Consider the following 23385-nt stretch of genomic DNA (forward strand, 5'->3'; position numbering starts at 1 on the left):
AGCCAAGCAACACCAAAATGCAGATGAACCAGAAATGTAATCAAAAGATTTAGCAGTTTCGTTAGAATATATCCAAAGCCGTCTTCCGAAACCTATCAAACACAACACGTATTCCCATTTAAGGATCCCTCCAAAAGCAGTCACATGACCCTAAAAGACAGTAAAACTGAAATTGCATTCACACCCCTTAAAGGGATAAAAAAACTAAAAAACGAATAAAAAATGCATATACATACTCGAGCAAAAATATATATATATAATATGCATATATGTATATAATAAACACATTCTTTGAAAACACAGTAACTAATTAAACTTATTTTAAACTAAGTAGGACCTAAGTCTCAGTATACTAGCAATAGATATTACATAGTTTAACTCAGGATACAAACAAGCATTTAATTTAATTTGCCACCTAAGTTCTTTTCTTTCAATCAACTTATTCCAGGGACCACCCCTTATGTTTTTAGTGACATCAAGCCCCATAAAACCAAACCCATGTTGGGGGTGTTCAATAACATGCCTCGATAAAGCATTATTTTTGCTACCCTTCTTGATGTCTAAAATGTGTTCATACAAATGCCCTCTAAACTTTTTGGGGGTTTTACCAGTATAGAAACAACTACACTGCTTACAGAGAGCAAGATAGACAACACCAATGGTATTGCAGTTACAAATGCCATTCACACAAATCTGATCCTGTTCAATAAGATATCAAAACACACATTTATGGGTGCTTTTTCTCCTAGGAGGCACATTAAACTCAGTTGGGACAGAAAATTCAAGGATCGTTTCCCTTTCCTGTGCACCATCTTGATACCACCATCAAAGGTATCCTTAAACTCAGTGTAATGTGAAAAAAGATTCCAATTTTTCTTTAATATTCTATAAATACGTGCGCACTCAGGTGAATACATAGTAATAAAAGAAAATTAATAGTCTCTTTTTTTGTTGTTATTGTTAATATTTACTTCCACATTCATATTGTCAGTTTGACCATTGCACACAGCGCTTAAAAGAGGGAGCTAAAAAAACGTTTTCCCTTTTTTGACTGATTTCTAAGCAAACTTCATTAAGCAAATCTTCTGGGTAACCCTGAGAGAGAAACATATCTATCAGAATTTTAGATCCATCCTTACAGGTCATATCCTCAGACTCCATTCTAGTTAAACAAAGAAACTGACCTTTAATAATACCACATTTTTGAAAGCCAGGGTGACAACTATCATAATGCAAAAGACTATTGGAATATGTGGGTTTTCTAAATATATTACTGACTATTCTCTGATTTATAACATATTTCACTAAACCCACATCTAGATAAGAAATTTCACTATAGTGCCATTTAGAGGTGAATTTCAAAAATGAAGAAGTTTGATTTAAATAATCAATAAAAAATTGTAATTTCACTTCCGACTGTTTCCAAAAAATAATAATATCATCAAGGAAACACATATAAAGGTCCCAGGGTGATGGCTCCCCAAAATTCCCTAAAACATATTTCCTTTTCCATTGTACCATTACTATGTTAGAAAAAATGGGGGCACAAGCTGCCCCCATAGCCACGCCTTTCTTTTGGAGAAAGTAATGCCATCAGTAAAAACAAAGTTATTTTTCAAAACTAACTCCATTAAAAGGTCTAAAACATTTATTTCATTGTTAGACAAAGTTCCCAACTCTACTAAAAATTTGTGAAACCAATCAAGGCCAATATTGTGAGGAATCACGTTAAACAAATTAACCACATCAATGGCACAAAATACTAAGGCATCATCATATTTAACTTTGGCCACTTTACTTAAAAAGACCTATGAATCCTTGCAAATGTGTGGGAACCCTTCCAAAACTTAGTTTCAAATCAATAAACCTAGCCATAGAGTGAGTTTTTGACCTGGAGGCATTGACAGTTGGTCTCAAAGGGGGGGGGGACCTTAAATCTTTGTGTATCTTGGGTAACCAAATATAACAGGAATGACAGGAAATTTAACATTTAAAAAAGACAGTTCATCCATGCTAATCTGACCCTGACCTAGCATGTCTTATTGAACAGGATCAGATTTGTGTGAATGGCATTTATATTAATAACATTTTTTTTTGTAACTGCAGTACCATCAGCGTGGTCTGTCTTGCTCTCTGTAAGCAGTGTAGGTGTTTCTATATTGGTAAAACCCAAAGAAAGTTTAGAGTGTGTGCGTATGAACACATTTTAGACATCAGGAAGGGTAGCAAAAATAATGCTTTATCGAGGCATGTCATTGAACATCCCCAGCATGGGTTTGGTTTTATGGGGTTTGATGTTGTCACTAAAAACCTAAGGGCTGGTCCCTGGAATGATCTGATTGAAAGTAAAGAACTTAGGTGGCAAATTAAACTAAATGCTTGTATGTATCCTGGGTTAAACAATGTAATATCTATTGCTAGTATACTGAAACTTGGGTCCTATTTAGTTTAAAATAAGTTTAATTAGTTACTGTGTTTTTTCAAAGAATGTGTTTATTATATACATATATGCATATTATATATTTTTTTTCTTTTTGCTTAAATATGTATATGCATTTTTTATTAGGTTTTTTTTAGTTTTTTATCCCTTTAAGGGGTGTGAATGCAATTTCAGTATTATTGTCTTTTACGGTCATGTGACTGCTTTTGGAAGGATATTTAAATGGGGGTATGTGTTGTGTTTGATAGGTTTCTGAAGAAGTCTGTGGATATATTCTGACAAAAGCGCTAAACCTTTTGATTAAATTTCTGGTTCGTCTGCATTTTGGTGTTGCTTGGCTCCTTGCTTCTCATTGCTTTCTGTATGCAGCCCCCTTGCGTATCTACAAACCACCCAAATGAACCTACTAAAACAGTGCTATAAAAAACTGCAAAATTCACAGCTAACTTACTTTGCAGGTCACACCAGCTCCTCTGATTAGAATTCCCTCACTGCTTGTTTTACTTTTAGCTGAATATGACATAATGTAATCCACAAGCCTGAAAAATGCCCAGGCTTAGCCGATAGTCTTACTCGGTATATTCCAGATAGTATGATAAAGACTTACTAAGTGTGATCAAATCAATTAATTCAGCAGGAGACTCTCTGTTCTCACATCATGTCTCAAAAATGTGGAATACCATTCCATTCCCTCTCAGAATAGATTTTTCATACAAATCCTTTAGACAAAGTCCTAAAAATGCATCTCATGGATAACTGCACTTGCTGTTGCTGCATCCCTGGCTAAAACAGTTTTTCTCACTTAATCTTATAGTAACTACTTCAGTTTTTCATTTCTTTTAAACCCAAGCTGATATTCAGTGCTTTCTCTGTCATTACTCCATGTTCTCCTCTGGCTATTTTATATCCATGCTCCCAGCTATCTTAGTCTGATTATGGTGTATAATCTTTCTCAATTCACTAGGTTAGGTGCATTCATTGTTTTTGTTAAATTTTACTGAATTGTATGCTTGTCGTATGTATTTACAAATGGTTGGATTTTCTGCTGTACAACTGTTTGAAAATTGTATTGTAAAAATGTATTTATTGTTTTGTTTAAATTCATGTGGAGCTTTTCTCACCGGGCCTCCAGTGAAAAGGGGATCTGCCCAGTTGTATCATCCTAGTAATAAAATATAAATAAATAAATCTGGGCTTTGGATTTGAATGTGTAGTCCCTGGAGGTATTCTCAGAGTCCTCTTAATGTTAGGCTCATTTGAGATTAATTTGTGAAATACTGTGGGCTCCAGCCCTCTAACAAGATGACTTCCTCCTAAATATTTGGCAGTTTGTATCATGGAAAATATTTTTTCTTAATGACTATCATCTCAGCCCTTCAGGTCTATGAGCTGAAGAATATTGTATGTATATATCCTTTTTAGTCTTCTAGAAGGACTTAGTACATGGATAAATCATCAGTCGTCCCCCCAAGGTTTTTGAGCTGTCAGCTGCTATGTCCACCTCTGGTTTCCTTCCTTTGTAATAGCACAGAAGAGAATGTGTGCTTCATTCCCTAAATAATTTCTGTCAGTTACAATATAATCTGTGCTGGAACCTTGAGCATTGGAAGGAAGACCTGCTGTTTATTTCGTTTGAGTCTGTTAAAAACAGTTTTGCAGTTACCAAACAAGCAAGTACCTCTATAGGCAGCCAACAGCAGTATTGTCTGTTATCAGAAGGCATTTATGCCCTTAAAACAGTCTGGTGATAAGACACTTCACCATGGGGTAACTACTTCCAATGTAGATGTTTCAGAACTGTGACCATAGTGGACATATATGCTGCAGTCTCCTGCCTTCTGTGCTTAAGTTTATTAAGCACTGTGGTTCAGTCCTTCTCTTAAACAGCACAGATTCTGTCTGGGGGGGGGGGGGGTGGCTGTTCTTCAAGGAATCCTTTATTGAATGTTTTTGTCTGCCACATTTACGCCTTCCATCTTATTTTAGGCTTTTTTTGAGACACACTGCTCATAGCAAGATATGACACAATTAGTTACTGTAACATTTGATCTTCAGAGGAGGCCTGTACAGCATATACCTTACTCCTACCATACCTTTCCCTAACATAGAATGCTCCCACGTACTTTGATGAGGAGACTTCAAGTTTATAATTTTGGTACTTCCGTATTATTGCAACCAGATTTTTGCGGTAATACCGTTTGCTTTTCAATGTCTACATGGTACCGAAAATGCAATGAAAACCAAACAGACACTGTTTTCTTTTACACTGAAGTTTGTTTAGGCAGGGTTATAACTTCAAAAATTGAAAAATTAATGTTTTAGTGAAGGTGTTGCCGATACGAATTCTCTCAACCAGATTCTATGCCGGTCATGTTTGCAATTTCTTGGTTGGGCACTTCACAGTGGCTGCAAAGATATATGAAGAACAGATAACAAGGGCTACTGACAGACACAGACAGACATACACAACAGGAGACACCAAAATAAAAGGTTGTGACACGGTGAAGGAGTTACTTTTCGCAGAGCCGGGACAGCTAGTTGTTGTCATTTGCCATTACTTCCTGACAGCCGTTACGCACCCAGAAGGGAAACTCACACCAGGGAGAGTATTTTAAAAGGGGGATGTCATCTGTGAGGATGTAAAGTATGACATGAGGATAAGGACAGTATGTCACAAAGCAGGAATCAGATTTTCAAGCTTGTTTACCTTCCGAAATTTCGGACAAAGTCACTTGTACCAAGTAAGGCTTACGCTAACTTCCACACTCCCACATGTGATTCGCAACTGTATGTATGGCTGTTATTTCACACTATTGGCTGACAAAGAACGCTCAGTGGGCAGCCTTGCAAGAAGTGACATGCTGCCAGTAAAGAGCATGAAGAAACAACAACAGTATGTTGTGTACTTTGTGTTGATAGCCCTCAGGAAAACAACCTGTTTTGTTAAAGAAAACACAGTGTATTCCATTTCAAGCACATTAGCAAACATATTTACTGATCGGGAAACAACCGCTGTTGGCGCAAAAATCTGGTTGTGATAATACGTAAGTACCATAATTTTATAACCTTGCTAAGTATATTTCCTTGGAAAAGGTAGTTTTCCGTTTGAGCAGAAGTAAATACTTGGGAACCCAGGTACGTAGATTCCTTTTAGCCTTGACACTGGGACATCACATGTGGGGCAGAGAAAGAGATTTTGCTGCAGGTAAGGCAGCCAATAATTTTTAAGAAAGACTACATGAGATGACATAGAAGAATGTGCCCAAGTGGGCTGCTATTGTAGAGGACACTCTTATAGATCAGTTAATGTGATGAATGGTCACATATCTTTCATGTGCCATGTCTTTCTGTAGTGTAGCATAGAGTTTGAGGAAAAATGTATAAAATTACTGAGGTGCTTGTAACAAAATCTGAGCTTCACATGGCGTGTTGAAGTTTATGCTACATATGCATAGTTGCCTTACAATGTTGCATTTCTTTGACTTATACTGCCTTCTTTGCTATTGTATTTGCATACCCTGGCTTGCAGTTTATGGCAAAGTCTGTCTGTAACCCATTGTAAAGTCACTGAAGTCTAAAAATGTAAAACATTTTCTAATTTGGTTCTTTGCAAAATCTAATGTTCCCCCTCTTTGGGCCTTCGGTCAAGATTCATTTAATAATTTTCTTTGCAATCTAGCTACAGTTAGTAGAAGCTGTTTGCAGACACAATGTGTACTGATGCATTTGATTTTAATATAGGGGCAATTTACAAACTTTTTAAAGCTGCTTGTTCCAGAGAAAGACAAAATGCTAATTAAAATCTATTGTATGAAGTACAACTGTTTTTTACATTTCAGTTTTAATTAACTGTGTATGACTTGAATTCACCAGTGACTGAAGGTAGAATAAAGCATGTTTAGGATAATAAACTATTAAATCTTAGGCGTGGGAAAGGTTCAAGCATTCTTTCTAACATATTGAATCAATTAATAGCATGTAGTAGGAAATCCTGATTATTTGAAGGAGGGGAGAAAAATGACTTGATTCTTTACAAGTTGTACAGGCTATTATTAGTATTCCAGATAGTGTGTTCTGTAGAGTCCATCACATACTTTGATCTGTCTGCATCCACAGCTGGAAACTCTGCACCGCGCATTGGAAGCAGCATGTTCTGACAACAGTCGCCTCCATCAGGAAAGTGAGTTAGTGGTTGCAAATGTTAATCAGTGGATCAAAGAACAAAAGTGAGTAAAACTTGCACTTTTAAATCTGATTTAAATTTCCTCTGACTGCACATAATTAAATTATCCTTAGCTGTGCATTTCTCAAGTTACCTTTAAGTATTGTGTATATATGTATATATATATATATATATATATATATATATATATATATATATATATATATATATATATATATATATAGCTTGTCACAAACTGTTTTTGTTAAAGGCAGAGCAGGCTGCCTTCACCCCCACCCTTTTGTCAACAACGTGCCAGAAAATTGTAGAAACTGGCAAAGAATGCTTAAAAATAATGACTTTTTACTTGTTTTAGTTGAGCTGTGGTACTGGATGTGATATCTGGATTCAAATGTCCTCTCCCTGGATCTGATTATATATTTTAGAAATGTTAAAGGATTGTGCCATTTGCATTTATTTGAGAGTTAGCAACATGAAATTGCTGAGTTTTAGATCCAGCACTGGCAGCTGACATGGGTTTCAAACCTGGTGTGCTGCAGTTTCTTTTGGCGCATAGAGATGTCACTTAGAATGCCAACTTCTAATTTAATCAAAAGATAAGGCTGAACTGTTGGCACTTGTCGTGTATATAAAGTTAGAATATCTCTAATATGGCAGCTAGAATTGGTATGTACAGTTATAAAATGTTCTTATACTGGTAATAATGCTTATGATTTATGTATAGAGCAGATTAAGAAGATTGACACACCATTTATTATATAGATATTTATGGAGAATGGCTGACTGTGCATTTGTCTTTTGATGTAGTTGTCATAAAGTTAGACAGATTAGCAAGAACATTCCAACAATTGTCTTTATAATTGTAACTTCTGCAACAGTAACTTGGCCATTTACAGATGTGTGAAGTGTTCTGTGAGCATTCCTACCTGCATTGCAGCATTTGGTGAATTAAGTGCCACAACGCGACGCCTTTCCCTCTCTATCACTCCTTATGTATTTGAGTAATTTTTCAGTTTGCAAACCCTTTATTAAACTGTGGCCTAAATAACTCTAGTTACACTCTTAGTGACATTACCATAGGATTAATAGTTTAACATGTCCATACATGTTCATAGATGAGCCCCCCATGAATGAGTAATAGTGCAGTGAGGTAAGTCTTTGGACGAATCCTCACACTAGCCTTCCATTGGCATCATGGGGTAAAGGTGAACTGAATTCCTTTGTGCGGTCACTGTAGGGAAATTATATTTTATAAAGTTTATAGCAACTAGAAGTGGCATGTATAATATGAATGAGTGCAGTGGAAATGCATCATAAGTTCATAGGTATATACTAGGCTAATGACTACCAGGCCTTTAATAAGCCTTGCCACGCAACCCAAAGCAATGGCATCCCCTGGTAACATGTGCATCTTAATTTTGTGGTATATTAGGAGTTTGCTAAAATGTTATGTGGGAGGGGCATGTTAGTTAGGAAATGTTTATTGTTGTCCTTGGTCTCTAAGAGGACATGGGGTGTCAGCCTGGGGATGAATTTACAATTTCCCATACAATGTTCAGGGTTACATTTGAATAGGGTTTAAGGATGGACTCTGTTTCACCTGGATGGGGATCCTGTTCTGGAGCATATGGGGATCCTCTGAGTCACATACCTGCCTTGTCAGCATGTTCTGTTTATGCTGCAAACAGAGTTTAAATGGATTTAGTGTTTCTGGTTCTGCTTATTTTGCAGATGTTTGAAAGCTCCACCAGGGCTGGATTTAAGGATGCTTTATGTGACAAGCATAGATTGGCTGTCAACAACTTGTAGGAGACTGAGTATAGAGACAGGGCTCTAAGACAGTCTGTATAGGACAGTGTGTTAATGCCCTGGATCCTGTTGGTGAGGAACCTCTGTGGGTGTTCCAGCTGTTGCATATGAGTAGTCAGGTACATGTCAAAGGAGGCATTTTATTTAATTATGGATCTGATAAGGGATGAGTAGAGTAGAGTAGTACTGTAATCATTACACTGTGGCCAGCACTTGCCATGGTACAAAAGGTATGTTAACAAATTCAGACAAAGCACTAGTTAATGCTGCAGCTGTGAGCTACACCATAACATAATATCACCTTAAAATATTTTGTTTAAAATAGCACATGTCCCCACAGGGTGTATAGTAGTAGAATACTTACAGGCTGAGTTTTGAAATTCTGTGCTAAAAATTAGAGCTGTGCCCACATTTTTGTCTCTGTAAATAATGAGTGCAGCCTTGTCAAAGTTTTTATTTTGTTTATTAACCAATGTGTATGTATTGTTGTTAAAGTTCCCTGTCAGGTTTCTGTTCAGTCATGTTAACATTGAACCCTACTGCCTTGCTTGCTGTGTCGCTGACTCATCACACCCCCTAAAAGATGTCTGAAGCCTCATGTTAGAGAAGTACCTTGGAAAGCCATTTAGCAGTCTTGACTCATGACCAGGGCTTTCCTTCCAGGAAATGCAGTGGCAGGCAAGTAGGCAACTATCTGTGGTTTCTGTTATAGGGGAGACTGGTGGTTTTGAGAGTCATTTTTCTGTTTAGATGAACTTTTGGTGCCTCCTGAGTTCTCCATGAGTATGAAACTGCATTTAATAAAAAAAAAAAAAAAAATCACAAAGAAAAGAATGCAGGCTTATGGTTCATAAATTATGCATGAACTTAATTATGTGGACTACACCGAGTCACCTATTAACAATTCTGTTGGTCTTTGTGAAAATTCTTAATTCTGTTTGAAAGAAAAGATTCCAAAAATGTCTGCCACTTGTTGGATCAGACATCCAAAAGATGGCTTTGGTGAGGATGCTGCTGTGCATGTTACTGAGTTACTCCTTCAGTAATGTGGGCTCTGCTTGTTCGAGTTTGCCCTATCTTTTGGAAATATGCTACTGACATTACAGCTTTCTGTAGGCATGCAAATAAATCCTGAGGACGAGGGAAGATTCATTGTTAAACTACCTGCATGGTGCATGGCAAGGGGCGGGGGGGGTTGTTCGGCTTTCTCAGATACAGTAAATCACTGGGAACATAACTTAGGTAATAAATACCTAAAAGTATTTTTGCAGAGGAGGGACAGCCTCCATGACTCCCATTTGAGGATAAGCCACATACCCATATATGCCAGTGGCACAGTTGTGGAGAAAAGTGGAAAACCACACTAAGAGCACACAGTGATCTTGGAGAAATACAATGTGGTGAACACTACAAATGTATGAATTTCTGATGAACCATGATAAAAATAAAATGACTAAAAGTCACTCACTAAAACTGCACTTGACTGAGTGTAAGATAGCCAGACATAAGCCATAGCAGGGAAGAAAAAAGAGAGTTCCACTGTAATTTAAAATTTCTTCGACACAAAACAGGTCAAAAAAGAAAACGAGCAAACAACACAGCTGATGATGATGTTTAATGTAAAAAATAAAATAAAGGTGAGTACTTTCGTATATATAGTACTTCTTCAGACCAACTAACAAACACATTAAGCTGCATCAGTAAATAGGCAAATCAATTAGCAAACCAAACCCTCATTATTGTTACCATGACAACTAATTAGTGTTTAAGCTTCCTTAAAAGCAGGTAAGGTTTAAGTGATGGCGTCTGTATGGTTATAAAAGGGAATTGTCCCATTTTACTGATTGATGAGGGGCTAAGAAAGCTTATAGTGATGCAACCAAGCTTCTATTTTAAAAATGCAAGGAATCTTAAGCAGAGATTTTGCATCAAACATAATTCTTTGTGTGTTGAACAACCATTATCTTCTAGGCTAGACACCTATTTTTGCTGCATTTGCAAGGCCTGTGATTACATTATAGATACCCTATTCTTTGTACATCCCTCTGCTAATATTAAATATGAATTCAGATTCTGTGCTGATTGCAAAAGTAAAGATCTGGTGTACCTTGCCACCTGTAAGGATTGCCCATGTTTTTATGTTGGAATGACTAATTGTAGTCTTAAAGAAAGAATTGTGGAACATCTGGGTGAAATTAGAAGGAAGGTTAAAACGAATTCACTAAGCAAACATGTTGCATCCAATATTAATCATACTTTTCTCTTTAGAGTGGTACAATTAACTTCTAAGACTACTAGGGGAGGATGTGTCGTTAACAAAACAGAGAACAATGAATTGAAATGGATCATCACCCTGCAGGCAGATAGAGGCTTTGTTTTGAATGGCAATATTTCACTTAAACCTTACTTGCTTGCTTTTAAGGAAGCTTAGACACTAATTAGTTGTCATGGTAACAATGATGAGGGTTTGGCTTGCTAATTGATTTACCTATTTATTGATGCAGCTTAATGTGTTTATTAGCTGGTCTGAAGAAGTATTGTATATATGAAAGCGCTCACCTTTATTATATTTTATTTTGTACATTAAACATCTTCATCGGCTATTTTATAAGCCATAACAGGACCAGATGTCAAAATTGCAAGATGCGTCAAGCAATTTAAACAGATCTTTTCAATCTAAGAAAAATGTAATACATAAAATATACAAATTTAATACTGCCAGAAAAAAAAAATCCCACACAGATATGTCATGTCAGGCTGAGGTCACTAAGCAGAAAAATGTGAATTTATGAGCATCGGTATAGAGGTTATCTCACCAGTACTACCATAATGTAGCATTAGTTAGGTACGCAAGCATTAGCTGAGCCAGATATGACCATAGGAAAGTTACTAAACATTGTTAAATCCTTTTACATTTAAGAAATTCAGACAAAGAGATTGCAGGATGTAAAGAGAAATATGTTAAAGAAGCGGAAGCAAAAAGAGAGGTAGTTAGTGAAGAAAGGGTGAAATGAGAAGAACAGACACCCAAAAATATGTAAATGTCACAGTGAACAGAAAGCATTACAAATCATACTACAAGTATTGTGATGGAGACCATCCTTCTAGTGACAGTGTCCAGCCCTTGGAAAATATGTAGAAAATGTGGAAAACATAATTACTTTTCAAGTATGCATAATACATAACAATAATTAATAAAAATTGCAGACCAGAGAGGCAAAGATAGCTGATCAGGCAAAACAGAAAGACAAATGTAAAGGATATGTCACATGAAAGTAGCAGCAGAATGGATAGTGAAGGTAGCAGCAATGAAATTAATGCAAGGGCATATAAATTAAATAAGGAATAATACAAAGAAAGCATGCTAGTACAGCAGTTAATGTTGCTGCCTCACAATGCTTCTTTTCCCAATGTGGTTATTGGTTGCTGTACTTCTTTGCTGAGTCTGTACATTTGTCTATGTCTCCATGAGTTTTCACAGTATGCTTGTTTCACCCAATATTCCAGAAATGTGGTGTTGTTGAATTAGCAGTGTATTCTGTGTGAGTGCAAGTCTGTATTTGTGAGTACTGTATACTGTAGCAGGTTGGTCCCATTGAGCTTCTATACTGTGCACCCATTGTGTGCCAGTATACTTTCTGGTTCTCTTTGGTAGTCTTAATTTGGGAGGTGTAATAAGGAGTAGGTGTAACACTAGTAGCTTAGAGGCAGCAGGGTTAGGAATGTCTGTGGTAAATAGAGACGGTGGTGAGCAAATGACTGGTGACTAAACAAGATAAATCATATGGTTGAATAAGTTCTGTGAAAAGAAGGTGTGTGACTGCAAAAGAAACAAAAAAAATAGTCCCTTTACTGACCCTTGAGAGAATGGACCTCTTGGTTTCTCATGTTATCACAAGTGGCAAAGGGTACTGCATGTTTTGGTATAGGTGGGTGCAAATGACCCATCATGAGAAACAGCCAGTGAGGCAAGAGAAGAAAGGTTAGCATATGAAAAAGGAATGCTAACAGCCCACACAATCCAGAAGGAAAAGATCAAAGATTTCAACTGCTAATCTTAGGTCTAGAATAAGTTGCAGGGGTATCGACTAATGGGAGATTAGAAAGTTGCTCTCTGCCAAGGACATATTACTCCTTTAATTTGTGGAATATGAAGCAGAAAAAGTACATCTGCATTATCATGACTTTAATTGGAGATGGAAGTGAGGTGAGGTCTGACTGAAAAAGTCTCTAGACAATAGACATTGACTGGGTATTCTGGTATCCTGGATGGAAAGAAACAAGATGATTACAATTATAGTAATGTATCTAACTCATGTGATACTTCATTGGGAACAGTAGCATCTTACCTAATCTATGTTACAAGTCTGAAAAAGTGAGAGAGATGGAATTAAAGGAACTCCAGGCAAACAACTACCATATTTCTGGGTTTGTTTCTTTATGGGATGCAGTTTAAAGAGACTTCTTAGTGAAACACAAGTATGTGACCACAGAGGGTTTCCTAAAGCAAAGTGGGGAAAGTGTTAAATGAGGATATGTGTGGGGGGTAGTGAACTCTGGGTAATGGTCCCAAGTGCTGTAACAACAATAATTTGTAGTAGTTAATGAAAAGGACCAAAAGAAAAAAGAAAAGGCTGTCAGTGTGGCTTATGAGAATATTCAAGGAGGCAGTAATGGAAAATGAAAAAGCATAAAAAAGTCAGACACAAATGGGAAACACTGTAAGCTGTACAGTTTAATTATGTATTTATACAGTTTCATAACTGTGGTAGAGGGGTCTGTATTAGCAAATCTCCAGCTGATGTAAATATTGTAGAAAGTGGGCTTTGCGGACTACTAATTTTTCACTGTATATTAACTGTTCTTTTGTTTTTAGTATGTTCTTTTATTATATACATTATTTTTATTTTTTCAACTTGTGTGTTCACATTCTGGGCTAAGACTGAAATTGGTCCAATGGGTTCAGTGCTCTGCCAGGGTCTATATTAGCAAATTGAAACATCACTTACCTGAACAGCTAATGATCGACACATAATCATCGAACTGCAAAAACTTCGAACGGCCATGTAAGTGATTTTTTTCCCCAGGGGAAAAAATCGCTTGGCCAACCAGAACCCAAACACATTGTCAAACCCTATAAAAGTGGGAGGCTTTGCCCCCCCCCCCCCCCCCCCAGTGAAGTATACCAACTCCGAGCTCGTTCTACAGTGGAGAAAAGTGCAAGTTCCTGACAACGGCCAAGTGATTTTTCTCCTGGGGAAAAAATTTGCTTATGTGGCTGTTAGTAGTTTTTATAGTTTGATTGTGTCAACCATTAGGTGTTTGGGTAAGTGATGTTTCAATTTGCTAATATAGACCCTGATAGAGCACTGAACCTATTGGACTAATTTCAGTCTCAGCCCAGAATGTGAACACACAAGCGGAAAACATAAAAATAATGTATACACTAAAAGAACATACTAAAAACAAAAGAACACTTAATATACAGAGAAAATTTATTTAAGAAAGTAGTCAGCAGAGCCCACTTTCTACAATATTTACATCAGCTGGAGAAGTGACATGTTAGGAGTTAGAGAAGAGATGTTGTAGTGAAAAGGATAAGCAGGTTATGTAACCTGAAGCATGGTATTTATAAGTAGCTTGTGTTGTGAAACGTTATGTTGTGCCAGAAAAGTGGGGCAGTTAGAGGGGTTTATAAGATCTGAGAGATGATTCTTCCAGAGCTTGGGTCCAAGGGTAGAAAGGGAGTGGTGGTCTTCCTGGTCAAAGGCTCTAATAAGGTCTATAAATATGGCTCCAGTAAGGGGGCCTTTGTCCATAGCTTAAAAGGTGTGATCAGTAGTGAAGGTTCAAAGTGCATTGGAATCACTGTGGCCAGAGCAGGAACCATGTTGCTTGGAAGAGAGAAGACAATATTGACTTATGAAGTTTGAGAGTTAATTATAGACCATTTTTTCCATGATTTTCCCGGGGTAGGACAGTAATCTCCGGGAAGACTGGGTTGGATTTTTTGGAGAGAGAGATGATTTTGTTTTTTTGTTTTTTTCCATATATTGGACATACAGGTTTGAGTTAAGTAAAGATTGTAGATATGCAACAGAGGAGTAACAATGTCCTCCCTATGTTATTGGAATATGAACCAGTGGGAGAGAGGGTGTTTGTACCTGCAGGTGAGTCTAGTTTTAGGTTTTCAAGGATAGGTATATCATCTTTGGTTGCAGTCTTCTTAAAGTAGAAGAGGGGTATATAAGGGAGAGAGTGAGTGAGGGAGTGAAGTATGTGAGCTGATGGAGGGGAAGGTGGAAAACTGAGTACTAAAGCCTGCAGATGAGAAGGAAGAGGAGGCGGCTTGAGCATTGGAGGAGTTTTATGACCTGTTAACCAGTTGACCTCTGCCTGGAACTATTTGGGGAGTGAAAAAGGTTGGATTGATGTGTTCTTATATGATGGCTCTTATGAAGTCTAATTATTTGAACATGTTTCTGAGGATGGTGTAGTGCTGTCTGGTAGAAGGAGTTGGGTCAGACTTCCAGGAGTGCCATGCTTTGTCTCTGAGTGATAGAAGGGTTTTGAGTTCATAAGTGGTTCAGGTGTTTTTCTTGTGCCTGTACAGTCTTGTGACTCTAGGAGGAGAATAAGTTACTTGGATTACAGAGAAGTAGAGTGAAGAGCTGGGCAGCAGGGCAGCACAAAAGATTATGGTGACAAAAGCAAGAATAGAAAAGAAACTAGCAGCAGAGGCAAAATAAAGGAATAATTTTGTGCCTTTCTTAAATGGGTAGGCTCAGTTAACAGAATTGTCCCTTTTGACCCAAGAGAACTTCCTCAGATACATAACACTGACAAAGTAGAGTTGCGGAGTATGGTGACCTTAGAACGGTTTTAAAAAGAGTTAACCAGATAGATGGATATAGCAGCAAAGAGTTAACAAATGTAAATGCAAAGTGCTGGACCTGGTACATAACAACCAGTAGGAGGTGCCCCTCAAGTAGACAGATCAGGAAAAAAGATCAAGGAGTTGTGATTACTGCATTAGTGGACCTCTTGTTATGAACTATGCATATATGTGCCAAGGAATCGCTTTTCTGAAGACCAAGTAAGATTTAAGTTTTACTTATGTGCCCTTCAAGAATTCTGTTTTGGATCCTGCATGATCAGATAAAGCTACAGAATTTTCACAACTTTGTAATCTCCATCAACTGGACTCCCCTCTAGTCTTATCTAAAACATCTAATCCTCTTTCATTTTTTTCTGTGCAACTGCTTTGCTTACAATGTAGCCTGTACTTACTATCCAAATGTAGGTTCCTTAGAATCCCCTGCCCACAGATGACTACAAAACTCAAAAACAAATTACAATTAGAGGCAACACTTGGAATTAATAAAAGACTGCCAGTAATCAGACATACTAACCTTGTTCCACATTTGAGAAGCTTCCAGCGCTGCAGATCCAACAATAGACAGCATTTTCCCCGCAGCCCAAAGCAGTTGGTGAGACAACTAGACTGTCATCAGGGAAAATTTCACCAGTTAGTAGAGATCTTCTGAAAGACTGGTTTACTCAAGTTCCCCCCTTCCCCATCTTCCTCCTTTCTCCTTGTGCAACTCCCCATAATTATTTTTTCATGTACTACTGTTAATTCCCACTTTACTGGCACATTTCTTATGAAACTGTACATAAACTCTTAATTACTTCCCCATACAAAGATGAGAACATCATCAACTTACTTCATTTAAATTCATAAACATAAAGCTAGTAGGTTTATTTATGTACACCGTTACAGTAATCTGTAATCTTCAGTCTTTTATTGAAGACTGTTATTGTCCCCCTCGTGTATAAGAGTATCTCCATAATGTCTATTTTCTAAAACATATATGTTTGTATTAACAGTTATCTTTGAAAATTGATCATCCTGACAATTGCTAGACCACATGCTTTTCCACTGATTACTTACAAATTCAGTATGACTTCAGATCCTCTGTTAATATAAATACTGCACTTATATGTGTCTGCTGATCTTTAATATGTGTCAAAATGGACAGGTGACCATTTAGAGTGGAAATGTGTGTAACTCTCAAAACAGCCTTTGACCTAGTTGACTATCCTCTCCTCCTCAGTAATCTGTCATGTGTCTTGGATGTATGTCTTAGAGGGCTATAGGTTCTTAGGTTGGTACTAGGCTATCGGCCCTAGGGTCTATACAAGTCTAGCCATAACAATTCTCTGGATATTTCTTCCCACAATATTTACTTCTCTGGACCCCTGTCTAGCAGGGCGACTGACATGATCCCCGGAGTGAATTTCCTATCTCCCATCCAATCATCAAGGTTCCTTTTGAAGAGGGCCAATGAGGCGCTCTGCTTGACATGTATGGGCAGTGTCTGGGTCAGGAACCTATCCCTGCAGCATGTTTTGTTCATTGTGATGACAAGGTTTAGATCCCTGGAGTGTATTGCTCTGAGGGATTGGGATTTCTTTAAGTGGAGCATGCCCAACAGCTCAGGGTAAGACCTGGCCTTGTATGTTAAGCAGAGATCGCCTCTGAGTAGACGATATGCCACAGAGTATAGCTGGAGTTTTTTTAGATGGTCAGTATATGGCATCTGCTTTAGGCCTGTGATTCTTTTAGTGAGGTATTTCTGTGGCCTTTCCAGCTGTTGCAGATGTCTTGTGAGGTACATACCAAACGGGGCATTATACTCTATAATGGGTCTGATGAGGGATGAGTACAGTGGCATCTCAGGGAAATGGGGTTCAGTTCACAGCCTGGGCACTGGAAGAGCCAAACAAGGTGAGGGTGGAATGAAAAGGTACAACCAGCTAGCTTCCGTCAGTGGGAAGGTATGGGAAGCATCTGTCAGTGCACACTTTCAAGTGGTTGAAATCCTGCTGGGGTGATGGGGGATCAAATAGAATAATTGGCTTCTTGGGGGGAAGGGCTTTAATTATGTCATGTATAGGCATGGAAGGCAGTCACAGAGTGCATTGTATGTTAAACCTTTGAACATATTCTGAGCATGTGCAGTGTGGAGGACAGTGCATAATTACAAAACCTCATTCCACTTGATAATGATGGTCCTGTTTCAACTCCTCCACTCAAAAATAAGTAAATAAATAAATAAAAAATAAATGAACAGCAGTGATCTTGCACAGGAAGAATGAATGGATTAATAATGGATGAATGTGGGGGCATGAGAAGCAAAACTGATAGCAGAGAACAGAGACGAAAAAAAACTCTCAAACATCAAATTCTGCACTCTGCAGTTGTTTGGTTCATTGCTCTTTGCCTCTAGGCATGAAAAGCCTCACCCGTCACCCCAGTTTTCCTTAGACCTCCATTCATAGAAGCATTTCCTTTTCATTAGTCACCCTTAAATCTGCCATCCTTCAAAGCCACTCATTATAGTGATGATGAACATCTTCTCAAAGAAGACTCCAAATCTCCGTCATTTCAGCTATCCTTCAAAGAGTAATCATGTATGCCACTGGCACTTTAATTATAAACAAATCCTTGTAACACTAAAGGCATCCTGCTCAGCAGCCTACCCCCTCCCCCCAACATTTAACAGACACATTGATATGGCAGTCCAGAATGTACTTAAATGCATCAAAAACACATACAGATTTGCTATTTGCTATTTCCATTTGTATGCTAATGCAGTTATTCCATTAGCAGGTTGGGGGTTGGCATAATGTTTAAGGTTGTTTACCCAATAGACACAAGGTTCAGGGTTTGATTCCCAACTTTGAGGGACAGAGGGAAATTGAGGAAAATTTGCCTAGGTTTAAAATGGCCCGTAAGAACAGCTAGCCTAATTTTAATTAACCTAACCTATGAACCTGTCCTTTACCACTGTACCCTGAGAAATCCTCATAAATAGACACAGGCTTCAAAAAGCACTTAACAAAGTCAGTCTTTTCATTAAATTTACTTGTGAAATAAATGATTTCAGTACTCTCTTTTTTTCATCTTTTACACTAGCAATTAGAGAGAGAGAGGATTACTTTTCTCTTCAGCATGATGTTATATAAAGTTGTGAACTCCAATTTCTGGTCCTCATATAAACAAACTCTAAATCCACACCACACGGTTCCCCCATATGGCATACATCCTTGGCTCTTTGACACTACAAAAAGTTTCTTATCTAAATTCAATCCGGTAGTCTGGAATTCCTTTCCCTCTAAAATTTACATCCCCCTAATATTTATCAGTTAAAAGAAATCACTACAAAACCATTTATAATAATTGTAATATCTCTCGGCCGATGCTTCACTGGTACTGTATTGTCACCTCTTTCCCACTTACCCACAATCCTTTTCCCTAGGCACCCAGGCTGTAGATTAGATTTCTCTGATCATGCTGTTTCATTCTCTATCCCAGATTTCCCAAAGCCCCTTCATCCCTCCCTTCAGTATATTTCCATTTCACCCCAGCCACTTTACTCTTCTCTCTTTTTTCCTCTCCATCATGACCTCCTCTTGATCAACATTTCATACAACTGAAATTCATTTGACTGAGACCAGAACATGAAAAGTTCAAAACACTGAAAACTCATTTGACTGAAACTCATAACACTGACACATTAAAGTAAAAGGTATATGCCCTTTTCCCCACTGTAGTGCGATCCTGGAGTTAGTATATATAGTTAGGGGTGGTGTGGCGGGCACAGCCCCCTACAACCCCCCTAACTATATATACTAACTCCAGGATCGCACTACAGTGAGGAAAAGGGCATATACCTTTTACTTTAATGTGTCAGTGTTACGAGTTTTCAGTGTTTTGAACTTTTGATGTTCTGGTCTCAGTCAAATGAATTTCAGTCATATGAAATTTCGATCATGTGTAGTAGACCCATATATGCACACACACACACACACACACACACACACACACACACACACACACACACACACACACACACACATATGACATCACCTCTTTATGTCTTGCCTTTCTTCCTTTTATTCACTCTTTTACTGTATTTATCTCTATTGAATATTGCCACAGTTATCTATTTGCTTGTTTAACAAAGAAACACTAAACATCTAAAACCTGGGTTAGTTTTTAACAAGGGGAAGATTACCAGCGAAGCAGTCCTGTGTTTATTTATTTAACATTTGTTGACTGTGAAAGTATGACTAGGACAAAGCCTATTTTCAGTGAAGGCCTGGGGAGAAATGCTCCAGATGCATGTCTTTCTAATTTAGGAAGAAACCGAAATACCCGGAGGAAACTCATACGAATGCAGGGAGGACATGCAAACTCCTCACAGAAGGCACCCCAGCCAAGAGTTGAACCAAAGAGCCTCTTGTCTGTGAGGCAACAGCATTAACTGCTGCACCACTGTTATTTAGCTGTTAAGTCTAGAACCTCTGGGAATTTTGATGAAGTTATGTAAAGCTTTGGGGGAATTACAGAAACCTCTTGGAACCTCTGGGGTATCCATCTGGAACTCTGTATGCTTGTGCTTCTGGTATATGTTTAGTTTGCTGTGCTAAGTCAAATGGAGAAATGAAGCAATTGCTTTTTTCAATTTGCCTTCTCATAAAGGTAGAGAGTCTTTTATACTCTTAATAAACTGAATTTTGTAGCAACCTCTCTCTGCAATCTTCATTGAGCTATGATATTTTTTATATTAGTACTTCAAGCAAGAAGACAGGACCTTAGAAAAAACTTTTGTTTTCTTCTCGTAAAGAAAAATTATGTGAGGTCCTGTTATCTTTTAGTTTACCTATGTTAATTTGAATCATTGTAGTGAGTTATATTTCATTAATTCTTTTTTTTTTACATTATGAAATGTAGTTTGAAACTACAAAAATAGAAAAGCAAGCATTTTGCAGGGAGCAAGTATCCGTTATATACAACTGCACAATAGCACAACAGTGGGGAAACTTTAAAAACTTCAGTACAGCTCACCTGGTCCCATACAGTGCAATTAAAAATATGGCAGAAAACATTGAAACTGCAGTTGTGTGTTTCACTTTGCTTCATGCGTGAAGTGACTTAGTCTTTAAGTTCTGGTTGACTGTGATCCGGTAAATTTTGTTTTTCTTGATCCCAGTAAAATGTCGTCTTTGTGTCTTTCTTAACAAATGAAGGCAAACTTGTCACTATGTTTAATTATGTTTAATGCACAGATACACACATGGATATGTATACATATACACACACACATGGCTGTATGACATTTTATTGCATGCTCATTTCACTGAATCACAAATGGTTGATTGCAATTTATTGAAAACTCATTTCATTGAGTTACATTTGAGAAGTGTAGAAGTCTATATACAGTATGTGATGTTATTTCTGATTATAGGAGTTATTAGGGAAGAGACTTTAAAATAGTATGTGTGGATTGGTAATGGCCACCATCACGTTGTACCCCAGACTTGTAGCTGTTTTTTTTTCTTTTCACCAGCACTGATTCACAGTGTTGGGGGGGGGGGGGTGGCGGTCCTCAACAGGTGTGTGACTGTGGAGTCATTATAAAAAGGTAAGGTATGTGAGTTATAGCTTATGTTGTTATGTAGAATGTTTTATATAAATTTTGATATGGCAAAATGAGATGTTATGTAGTCCAATCTCGCCTACATTCTTACCCGTGGGTTCGGAGCCAAATGTCGGCTCTGACTCGGCCAACTTTTTTTAGCTCGAATTCTTTCTATTGGCTGGGCTAAGATGGTATCCCATGCTGCACTGCTGTCTATCCCCAGATCTCGTTTGCCGCTCGTGTAGCTCTGAGATGGTTTCGCTCTTGGCTGTGGCTAAGTACCCTTTTTCGTCCTTATCAGAGAAATTTGTTGCAAACAAAAAGCTATTTTAATAGCTATTGTGTGTTTTTGTCTTGTCTTGTGGAAAAATTGTGTTTTGGATCATTTTTTCTGTGTTGTCCCACTAGCTGTTTCCAATGGGCTAGGCCCGTTTTCAGTTAGAGGACCTAGTCTGTCCCCTTGCTTTCCCTGTGCCATTAAAGTTTCCGGGACTAAAAACCGTTTAAATTAGAGGTATTAGTCCTTTCTCCCTTGTGTTTTTGTCTAAGGATCGTTTAACTTAGAGATCTTGTGGTATTTGTGTGTTGTAGGTTTTTACCACCTTGTGACTGTTTGACCGTTGGTCCTTTTATTCAGTGTTTGATTGTCTTGTTGCTTTATTATTGTTGGTTAACTATGTCCAAAGATACTAAGGAGCACAAGCCCTCGGGCTTCAAGAAGTGCTCTAGGTGCAGTTACAAAATGTCCATTACCGATGGACACTCCGTCTGTGTATATTTTCTGGAAGCGATTCATCTCCAGGAGTCGTGCAGCTTCTGTCATGCTTTTAGTCTGCGAGTTCTTCAGGAAAGAAAGAATAAATTGATTTTGAAGGGACTTCTGAAACCCTCCTTCGAGGAGGGTCTGGAGAGTGCTTCCAGCTCTAAGGCTAACTCCTTTAAATCAAAAAAAGAGATCTCTGGCTCCATCAGTCTCCTCAGAGCCACCGGAGAAAATAGCGAAGTCTGCTTCGACATCCTTGGCTCCATTGTCCTCGGGGCCGCAGGAAGTGTCAGTTGTTATGGAACCTGCTTCGGCTCCAATTTTCTTGGAACCTGTTCGGAGCCAATCGCCTAGCATTAGGCCAGTATCCCCTCCTCGCAGGTCCCCTTCGGAGAGGAGGTCTTGATCTCTTTCTCTATCCTCGAAATCCTCCAGGACCTTATCAGATGTGGACGTTGTTAGAGTGGTGCAGAGACTCCTTCAGTCACCGGTTCTGGCAAAATTGTTCTCGGCTCCGGAGCCGGTCCCTCAACCTGCTTCAATACTTCCTCCTCCGAGCACACCTCAGCTTTTGGAGCCGGAGTGCTGTCCCTAGGTCGGTTCTGACAGCCCCCCCTGGCTTATCGGTGCCGACGTCAGCTCTGACCCCATTAGCACCGTCCACGGGGTTCAGGACTCAGGATTCTTTGGTCGGACCCGAGGGAGAGGCTTCAGGACACTTCTCGGCTCCTAGTCTCCCTCTCGGTGCTTCGGCGCAGGGAAGTTTGACTCCTGTTGTGGCTTCGGAGGCTGGTCGCTCTTCGGACTCTGGGGGACCAGCCTTCGAGGCCATGCGGAGCGCACTGGCTAGGTCGTCAGCGGCATCATGCGGGTCGGTCATTCTGTCCCCTACTACACCGGTGCAGGTCTCTGATTGCCATCTATCTCTAGACAGCGGAGCCCCAAGGCCTCAGGGTACCCCCATGAGTGGTCCCCACATTTCTGAGGGCCCCTCAGAGTTTTTGCCTGAGGAGCCACCCAGAAAGAAGACGTGCAAGAGGAAGCATATAGATTCCCAGGATGAGTCTCACACATCAGGCACCGACCTCGAGGAATTGGAAGGGTCCCCCAAGTCATCCTCTGAGGATGTTTCTTTCTCTGGCATCCTAGAGATTTTGAAACAGAGGTGACTGGCCATCCAAAGCCCCCTCCGAGGAGGAGTCTGTCTTCCTGAAGGCCTTTGGTGCTCAGCCCTCTGCTTCCTGGGTATCTCCACCCTTAGACGAGCTTCTGGATTTGGTTTGTCGAAGGGTGTGGGAAACCCCTGACTCTGTGGAACCAGTCCCCAGGAGACCCAATAAATTTTTGTCTGCTTCTCCTGATAAGGAATTTCTGTCCAAGGGAGACCCTGTGGATGCCATGGTGGTGGCATCTGCCACTCAGAAGGAATTAGCCAAGACTTCTTCCACCGTCCATCCCCCTAACAAGGAGTCTAGGACCATGGACCGGTACAGGAAGTGTACCTTTTCTTCAGCGACCTTTACCTTACGGTCACTGAATTATTTATCACACTTTACATGGCTCCAGAAAGATCTCCTCAAGGAGCTTGGAGATATTCTCATGGGTAATATTTCTGAGGCGGTGGCCCAGATGGTCAACACTCAGATGTCTACCCTCAATTCCATTGCAAACTCCTCCATGAGGCTAATCTCATATGCAG

At 38.9% G+C, this 23385-nt stretch overlaps 1 protein-coding gene across 1 annotated transcript in view; it reads left to right on the top strand.

Annotated features, from left to right (window-relative positions):
* The window catches only part of LOC122797053 (polyamine-modulated factor 1-binding protein 1-like), a 2450839-nt gene that overhangs the window by 1744831 nt on the left and 682623 nt on the right, over positions 1-23385 (top strand). Inside the window, exon 27 of the mRNA XM_044065829.1 lies at positions 6557-6666. Coding sequence (XP_043921764.1) covers positions 6557-6666 — 110 coding nt within the window. The remainder of the gene's footprint in view (positions 1-6556; positions 6667-23385) is intronic.

This window comes from Protopterus annectens, chromosome 3.part0 (assembly GCF_019279795.1).
Source record: "Protopterus annectens isolate FY-2018-M chromosome 3.part0, PAN1.0, whole genome shotgun sequence".
Classification (NCBI taxonomy): Eukaryota; Metazoa; Chordata; order Ceratodontiformes; family Protopteridae; genus Protopterus; species Protopterus annectens.